General features: G+C 33.2%; 1 protein-coding gene across 3 annotated transcripts; it reads left to right on the top strand.

The window, feature by feature from the left end:
- Window positions 1-1390: 1390 nt before the first annotated feature.
- On the top strand, window positions 1391-9391 carry LOC11427155 (chloroplastic group IIA intron splicing facilitator CRS1, chloroplastic). Of its 3 annotated transcripts, XM_024775681.2 has the most exons (12): window positions 1391-2140; window positions 3054-3573; window positions 3957-4087; window positions 4446-4802; window positions 4887-5043; window positions 5895-6187; window positions 6326-6385; window positions 7580-7746; window positions 7888-7990; window positions 8206-8374; window positions 8589-8636; window positions 8914-9391. In XM_024775681.2, the coding sequence occupies exons 1-8, from the start codon at window positions 1451-1453 to the stop codon at window positions 7622-7624; spliced, it is 2253 nt and encodes a 750-aa protein (XP_024631449.1). In that variant the 5' UTR covers window positions 1391-1450; the 3' UTR covers window positions 7625-7746; window positions 7888-7990; window positions 8206-8374; window positions 8589-8636; window positions 8914-9391. The 3 variants fall into 3 exon arrangements, with proteins under 3 accessions (XP_024631449.1, XP_024631452.1, XP_024631451.1); XM_024775684.2 differs by lacking the exons at window positions 8206-8374; window positions 8914-9391 and having other exon boundaries at window positions 8589-8818; XM_024775683.2 differs by lacking the exons at window positions 8589-8636; window positions 8914-9391 and having other exon boundaries at window positions 7888-8475.
- Window positions 9392-9573: the final 182 nt, after the last annotated feature.

Raw genomic sequence — 9573 nt, 5'->3', positions numbered from 1 at the left:
TGGTTTTCACAGATATTGTGAACTTAAAAAGCCTTTGACTATGAAGTTTTTATTCATGTTTGCTTAAATAGATATACAGTTGTTGGGCCGTTTAGTTTAGATTTAAAAAAGTAAGTTTTAATGTTTTACATTTTTTAAAGTAAGTTCGTATATATGTTTTAATGACATAGCCTTTAACAGTTTCAGTTGTAAACTATCTAGAAAATACTTCCCAATGTTGAAGGCAATGATGTCAGGTTCTTGAATATGGTCAACAGCTGGAGTTTGTTAAAATTCTAGCAGTCTTCAATTCCATCGACTTCAAAGCACTATATGTTCTCAACTTTTCAAACAATCATTTCTCAGGTGAAATCCCATCTTCTTCTATAGGGAAATTGAAATAGCTGTGAAGATTGTTAACCAACTCCATTTGGCAACCTTTATTGGAAACCAGTTTGACAAAGTTCAATTTTGTTTAGTTGGACAAGATGTCAAGTTCAAATGCGTAATTTTACAACATCTCCTTAAAACTTCGACAATACATTCAGATATGCCCCAACAAGAGCTGGTATCAAGTGGCTGCAAATTTGGGAAGATAAATGGAGAGACTTCATTGGAGGCTTTACAACAAAATCTATCAAATAACTCTACTTCTGTATCTCTACACTCAACTTTCCAATACACGTGTCTTCCATTCTTATCTCATCCAGGAAAGGACGAAGGTTTATAGAAACCAAATCACCAAAACAAAGACAACTTCACAACATGATGATAGTTAAAAAACACAGCATTTTGGACAAGGTTATATTTGATATAAAATAGGATGAATCATTTTTTTTTAATTAGTCAAAATGAAACTTATATTAAACGACAAAAGATGCTCCTCTTAGGATAAGATGTATTAAAAAAGAACAATAGAATTCAATTAGAATACAATTATTTAATCAGATAAATTGAAAGAAAAAAATATCATATTTTTTCTTATATTGTGTATATACCATAGTCGTATTACTATCTTATCCACTATTATATTTTTTACGAAATCTTATTTTATTACTTTAAAATCTCAATTTATAAAAAAAATAAAAATTGAGGTTTGAATATTTAAAGTGACTACGAATAAAGTGAGAAATATTTTAAGTAATTCAGTTTGGCCGATTTTTCTTGAATTTGTGGGACCCTAAATGAGTGGTAAATTTTCGTAAGAGTTTTAACATGTTGCATGCCTAAAGCTGAACTCAAAACTCATAACTTTTGTGAAATTAAAAGAAAAATGTGTCATCTCATCTAAACGCGTATCTGCCATTAGATATTTTATAACGAGTAATAAAAACAAAATCCATAAAATAAACAAATAAAAAATCAATAATTTGGAATGTGTTTTTTTTAAAGAATAATTTGGAATGTGTTGTAAGTTGTAACACTGCAGTTGGGTTTGAGGATCAGACACAATCTTGTATATCCCATCATCATGCTCTTCCTTAACTATTCATTTTCTGTCATTCACATTTCTTCTTCTTCAAACAACAACAACAATAATAACAATAACAACCTCAATCACAACAAACCCAATTCCCTTTCAATTCCCAACAACGATGATGATAATGTTTCCATCAAATTCAAATCCCCAACACCTCCATGGATTAAGGCTCCTCTTCTTCTCCAACCCCACCAACTTCTCAATTCCAACGTTGAACCAAAACAACGTGACCATTCTGATAAAGCTTTAACTGGTAAAGAACTCAGAGGCAAAAAAGCCTTAAAGAAAATAGCCCACAAAGTTGAAAGCCTTCACAAGACTCAAACTCAAATGGGTTCTCAAAAAGTTGAAAACTTTGGGTCTTTGGAAAATTTGATGGAGAATGTGGAGGTTGTGAGAAAAGAAAGAATGCCATGGGAGAGAGATGAGAAGGTTGATTTTTTGAAGGTGAAAAAGGAAAAAATTGTCACTGCTGCCGATTTGACTCTTGATAAGGTGTTACTTCAAAGGTTGAGGAGTGAGGCTGCAATAATGAGGATTTGGGTCAAGGTTAAGAAAGCTGGTGTTACACAGGATGTTGTGAATCAAATTAAAAGGACTTGGAGGACAAATGAACTTGCTATGGTTAAATTTGATATCCCTTTATGTCAAAATATGGATAGAGCAAGAGAAATTGTTGAGGTTAGGCTTCTTTCTCTCTACTCTTTTCTTTTACTTATTGTCAACTATTAAACTTTGGGGGTTGGAAGGTGAGAACTGCCCTCACTTATACATCTGGAGCATGAATAAATGATTCAAGTGGAAACTTTGCACATTTGGAGCATGATCAAAGTTACTTGATCGCGGAAAGCTGATAGTAGATGGCCCAACATATCTCGGATAGGCTCTGATACCATATTAAACTTTGGGTTGGGACTAACTGAACCTTACAAAACCGACTTGTAACGTGAAGACTACCCTCACATATAAACACATTTTCAGACCATTACTCATCTAATGTGGGACTCTTTAAAACCAATTGCAAACCAGCATTTGTGTGACTTTTAAGGTAGATATGATTAACGTCAAATATTTTTAGTGATCCAAAGATTATGTTAATTGAATTGATAGTGTAAAAAATGTTATATTGTCGGTGCATATCAATTAAATTTAAGAAATATAGTTTTTAAAACCAAACTAGTTTTGCTAGCATGTCTATAAATGTTGAGTATTGAATTTTGATGTCAGCTGCTATAACTAACTCATTGAATGTCAGTGTCTTGATACTGTTATACAAATAAGATATACTGCTATTGAGAAGTTCCACATTGAATGGGATATGGGCTGGAAATGTGTATATAAATGGGAGACATCCCTCAACCTGAATTTTAAGATGGTATCACTATCAGAATCCATCCAAGATTCGTTGGACTATCCACTATCGGGCCACTTTGGTCATGCTCTTTATGCACAATTAGCTGTATGATTAATCTTCTAATATCAAATATCAATCAAATTGCTTTGACTTGTAGATAGTTAATCGGTTTTGTGCTATATGTATCATCCTTCCATATTATGTGATGGATATATTAGTGTTCATTTCATGTGTGAATAGATGAAGACTGGAGGCTTGGTTGTATGGAGTAAGAAGGATGCTCTTGTGGTTTACAGAGGATGCAACTATAAGTTGACCTCTAAAGGTTCTACGAAGATTGATACCGGTTATATTCCTAGTCGAAAAACAAATTCTTATGAAATGAATGGGGTGAAGTTGGCCACCATAGGTGATCTTTACCGGGCTGAATCCGACCGAAGTACAAGTGAGCTACCGAGCTGGAATGCTGATCATAAGCATTCTCTGTCAACTGACATCCATGATATGAACTACCAACCAGCCAACGGATCCTTGTATGAGAGGGAATGTGATAGATTATTGGATGGTTTAGGACCTCGCTTCATTGATTGGTGGATGCACAAACCGCTTCCTGTAGATGCTGACTTACTTCCGGAAGTGGTTCCTGGATTTGAGCCACCACTTAGGATTTGTCCACCTCATGCTAGTGCAAAACTAACGGACGGTGAACTAACATACTTCAGAAGGATTTCTCACCCTTTACCAACTCATTTTGTCCTTGGTAGTACCCTCCTTCTTGATGCAGTTCTTCAATTTCTTTATCAGTCTAAGAATACATTATAGATATTAATTTTCTTGTTTTATGCTTGATGATGAAAAAAGGGTTCAATTTTTACCAAATAGTTATCAATATACATAATCTTAAAAAGGGTATAATATCAATCTACAGTGCATACGTGGCCTAGAAGTATCGGTGTCAAGAATAATTGATTTAAGAAGGATGACTCAATCAGTAACTTTAATAAGGAAATCATATTTAGTTGGTTGTAAATTAATAAATGCTTTGGAGTATGGAAAAGAAAACTTCTAGCAGAACTGCTTCCATGCTTATCCTTCCTTGTATGCATATGGCTAATCAATTCATTTTCTCTCTTCAATATGAAGGAAGAAACAGAGGACTTCAAGGCTTAGCAGCTGCTATCTTAAAGCTGTGGCACAAGAGTCATATAGCAAAAATTGCAATCAAGTATGGAGTTCAAAATACCGACAATGAAACAATGGCCAATGAACTGAAGGCAAGTCTCATTGAAAATTTACTTTTCATTATGTGTGAGGTGCAAGATATCCTAGACTTAGGGTGTAGTTTTAGTCAATGATATTATGTATACGAGCTTGTGTTTTCATGTTGCGTTGAGTTGGATTGTATTAATTTCAAATGATTGATAAAGATTTCAGAATCCCTGTAGCAAGCTAAAGTCACTCGTTGTACCAACGATATTTTTTTATATTAGCCTGTATACATGTTTTATGTTCAATTGTCGCGGAAGACTCATAGACTGCGCCGCTCTTTTGGCCTGTATATTAGTTCATGTACTGGTTTCAGTTTATGCATCGAGCATCCAATACGAATAACTTTGATGTTTTACAATACAGCGTCTCACCGGAGGAGTTCTATTGTTGCGGAACAAGTTTTACATACTACTATATAGGGGAAAAGATTTCCTTCCTAGAAGAGTTGCAGATTTGGTAGAAAGGAGAGAGTTGGAGCTTAAAAGTTGTCAACTCGACGAAGAAGTTGCGCGTATGAAAGCAATTCAAGCATTTTCTTCTATTGATGAATTTCCACTGCCACAAGGCACTAGTACAAGTGGAACTTTAACAGAATTTAGGAACATCCAAAATAAGCTTGACGAAATGAAAGAAGTCAATGTAGATTTAAGCATTCCACTAGAAGCAGAAATATATAGATTGGAAAAGGAATTGAAAGAGCAACAGCGTAAAGCTTTCATTGTGAGATTTGGTTTATCAACTTTTTCCCTTTGCATTTGTTATATTCCGTCACTCTCTTAAATTAAATAATATATGGTTCTGCAGCTTAACAAGAAAATAGAGAGATCAACAATGGAATTATCAAAGTTAAATGCTGCATGGAAACCTTCTGGGGAGGATATAGACTTGGAAATAATGACTGATGAGGAGAGGGAATGTTTCCGAAAGATGGGCTTGAAGATGAGAAGTTGTCTAGTTCTTGGTAAGGCAATTTCAGTATTCACTTCTTTAGTTTTGATTGGATACTATATGTTTGTCTGTGTGACCTTTTTTATTTTTTTGGTTTTAAGCATAATCAAATGCTTTGTTTCTTAGCAATTCAATGTCATGGTCATATGATTTCATTTAGTTAAATAACCTAATTATTGAGAAAATTTTACAAGGTTTTTCCTTTGATAATTACAAACTACCACTTAGTTACAATGTGGAGGGTGTAAATCCGGGTAGATTAAATACCCATTTTGGTCCCTAAAATTATATGACCATCAACCTATTCCTCTTCATTATCAATATTATAAAATGATCCCTGAATCTGTAAAAAATATATATTAATCAAGTTTCTCTCTCTGTTGATATTTGTAGGGACTATAATGACATTAAATTTGTAAGTCAAGATGTATTTAATAACGATACAACCAGAGGAACATGCCTGATTAAAAGTTTGTAATTTTAGGGATCATTTTGAGAATATTGATAATGCAGAGGATTAGGTTGAGGTGATCCTACAATAATAAGGATGAAATTGGATATTTGCTCAATCCCACAGTGCCGCTTTCGAGAAACCTTTACCTAACCAACAACTCCAGAGGAATTATCTGATTTTTTTAAAATTGAATCAAAAGAAAATATTCATGTATCTGTACTTAACCAAAACGGAGCAAGTATAACTTTTTTTAAACCGTGTTGACAACTAAATCGATATTTAATACAAAAGCATAATCTCAGTTCCAATTTTACCATTAATACTCATCTTTCCAAAATGCTGCTATTATATTTAAGTACTCACCTGTAATATTTCCCACTCTAAGAAGCTACATTCAACAACGAGTGCAGGAAGGCGAGGAGTTTTCGACGGTGTATTGGAAGGACTACATCAGCATTGGAAACACAGGGAAGTAGCAAAGGTTATTACGATGCAGAGACTAATCAGTCGGGTCATCTACACTTCACAATTTTTGGAGAGAGAGAGCGGAGGAATTTTAGTTTCAGTTGATCAACTAAAAGAGGGATATGCTATTATTATTTACCGCGGAAAAAACTATAGTCGGCCTTCAGAAAAGATAGCGAAAAATCTTCTAACCAAAAGAAAAGCATTGCGCAGGTCTCTTGAAATGCAGAGAATTGGAGTAAGTGATTTTCACTCTTTTGCATTCATGATTCTCCTAGTTTTGATTGAAAATTTGCATCCTATTTCCTTTAAACGTATTTTTCATTAATTAAATTTCTTTTCCCATTCAAGACTGATTTGCCTACTGTTGTTGCAGTCATTGAAGTTTTTTGCTCATCAGAGAGAGAAGACAATCTCTGATTTGAAGCTGAAACTGGTAGGTTCCAATAATCTATGCTTGAAAATGACATTCATATATAAACTGTAACAAATACTCTCTTTGTTCCATAATAGCTGCCGTCCTAGGTTTTTTCACAGGTTAAAAAACAGTAATTAAGTTTTTGGTCCCTATAAATATGAGCAGTTTTGTTTTTAGTCCCTATAAAAATAAATCACACTTTTTAGTCCCTACAAAATTTTCTGTTAGTGTTTTTAGTCCCTGCTTAAATTAATTTTTTTTTAATTATGCTTAAAATTTAAAAAATTTTAATGATTTTTTACATATACTTGTTTAAAACATTATAAAAGGTTCCGCCACAATAAATTAGCTCAAAATTTCTTTTTTAGGTCAAAATTTTCGTTAGTTTTATCTTGAATTTTTGGCGTTTTAAATAAATTATATTTCATTCATTACATGTTAAAAAATTCAAATTTTTTATAAAAGAGATTATTATAATGTTCTTAACATGTCTGTTAAAAATCATTTAAAAATATAAATTTTTTAAGTATAATTGAACAAATTTCAATTTAATAGGGACCAACACCTACTTTTAGTCCTTGTAAAATTAAAATTTGTTTAATTGTTCTTAAACTTTTAAATTTGTAACATATTTTTCACATACTTAGAATATTATACAAAGTTCCTCCGCAAAAAAGTAACTTAAAATTTTATTATTAGGTCCAAATTTTCATTAATATAATCTTGAAAATTTGGCTTTTAGAAAAATTCATATTTAATTCATTACACGTTAAAATAACTAAATTTTTTTATAAAAGAGTGTCTTACAATGTTATGAACATGTATGTAAAAAATCTTTCAAAAATTTGGAAGTTTAAGCATAATTGAACAAATTTTAATTTAATAGGGACTAAAAACACTTAACAGAAAATTTTGTAGGGACTAAAAACAAAACTGCAGATATTTATAGGAACCAAAAACTCAATTAACCCTCATAAATATATAGTGAAATATAATGACTTGAAAGTATTGCAGACAATATTCATTTAAAGGTAGAATTGAAAAAAGTAATTAATGTCACATTGAAAAAGAAACACGACACTTATATTTTGGAACGGAAAGAGTAACGAAGTTGTCAGTTCAATTTTGCCCTTTTCATTTGACCAGAAAACTTGGCATCAAGATAACTTTATTTGTCCTACTGTATAACTGAGATTCTTTTTACAATTTTAGCTTCAGAACAGAAAGGAAGTTGAGACCAGACAATATGAAAATTAATGCATGCATTTCTAAGACGTCTATCAAGCAGCAACCGCTCTTCAATTGTTTACTCATCCATGTTTGACGAGATAAGACATATGAAAAGTTCGACGAGCTTCAGCAAGCAGCATATTTTGGCAGTAAGCTTTCAATATAAGAGCATTGTAAAGATTTCTTGTTTGAGCTCAAACGCGTAACCTTTGGATAGAAATATTAGTTCTGAATAATATTTTGCATACATATCTAATTAATTGATTGATTACTTTTAACTTGTTTTATAGAGAAATGAAGTGGCATTTTTGCTGCTGTTTGGAAAACTTGAAAAGCTATTCTGCAATGAGGAAAAGCACAGGCATACATATATATCCTGCAAGTTTTCTAAAGGTAGATTGAAGAACTTGTTTGTAGAGAAATTAATGTGTTTGTTTATAAGAGTGGAGCAATTGAAGAGTGGTTAAAGACGAGTCAAAACTTTTGATTCATCTTTAACTGCTAGCAAAATTTATGTATGATGAAGTTGAATCATTTGAAAATGTATAGTTAGCATTTAGAAGTTCATAGATACTTAAACGTGCATTTTCAATCTCGATCCCTAGCAGCTTCCGCCATGGCAAGCCAAGTTAAATAGTCAGAAGTTGAATGAAGATGTGTTCTAAATTTGTTCGGCTACCTCTCAGTAGTAAAGCAAGTGCAAACAAGAGGAAGATTATATTCGTCAAACTCAAAAGAAACACCTTGGAAGCTACTTCGGTTGTGCAAGAACGAAGGGTAATGTGGTCCTGGACAGGACATAGCCCTCCGAGATAATAATGATGTTTTTAACAAATTTTTCTTACAATTTAATCGATTTTGATCTTTATTCATCATTAGATCATATACCACGTCATTTAAAAAAATCAAATCACCAATTTTCAGTTCAAAAATATGATCGGTTCAAAAATATTAGTTTACTATAAGTGAAAATGTTCTTTTGTATGTGCAGCTTATAAATGAAGAACAGAAGAGGGTTGTGATAAAAGACAGGATGTGGGTAAGGTTCCTCAATCCATCAGCCCAGCTTTGTGAATCCTCAACATATCACAGAAGAAACAAAAGTAGAATGAACAAAATACATAAGTATTAGTTATAAATTATAATAATGCCTTTAAAATGGGAGAGTTACTGATAAGTGCTAGAAAGTTGTAATTTAAGTGATATATTTTAGGCACTTTTGTTACTTGTTTTGCAAGTTATTAAGGGAAAAGCCGAGAAATAAGTGATTATTGCCCTTTTACGCTTTATCTATCTTACTTCACCCATTTGTGCAGGATTCGAACTCAAGACATCAAGCAAAGAGAAGAAAATGGAGAAAAGTACAAAAAGGCAGAAAAGTGAGATCACTCGCCTCCAACTCGCCATGGCAAGTATCAAAGGCGAGCAATTCCAGAATGCAACAAAGATCACACGCCACCAACTCGCAATGGCGAGTGGAAGGCGAGCTTACTCGCCATGGCGAGTGGAATGACTCGCGAGGCGAGTGAAGGCGGTTTAGCCTCTTACAGCTGACGTGGCACAAACCCAATGGCGAAGGAACCTCAACTCGCCATGGCGATTGAATGAGCTCGCGAGGCGAGTTGATGCAGAGTCAGAATTGTATAAATAGCCCACTCAACCATTTCATTGGGATATAGTTTTATACTTAGTTTTTCTCTGAGTTTTTCACTTGTAATATTTCTAGAGAGAGAGATAGGGCTTGTGCTTTATAGAGTGAGAGTGATAGAGAGTGGATTCTTCATCCTTTGTTGAGACATCACAAGTTGTAATGAATCTTGCTTCTTCAATTCATTCTTGCAAGGCTTCCATGACAATGAGTAGCTAAATCTCCTTTGTTGGGATTAGAGGTACTTGATCATAGCTTAAACATGTAATCTTTTGATCTATAAATATATGGTTCTAGCATTTGATTTGATATTGATGTTATTCTTGCA

This window comes from Medicago truncatula, chromosome 2 (genome assembly GCF_003473485.1).
Source record: "Medicago truncatula cultivar Jemalong A17 chromosome 2, MtrunA17r5.0-ANR, whole genome shotgun sequence".
NCBI lineage: Eukaryota > Viridiplantae > Streptophyta > Magnoliopsida > Fabales > Fabaceae > Medicago > Medicago truncatula.
Note: the sequence above shows the minus strand (reverse complement) of the source record. Positions and strands in the feature narration are given on the sequence as shown.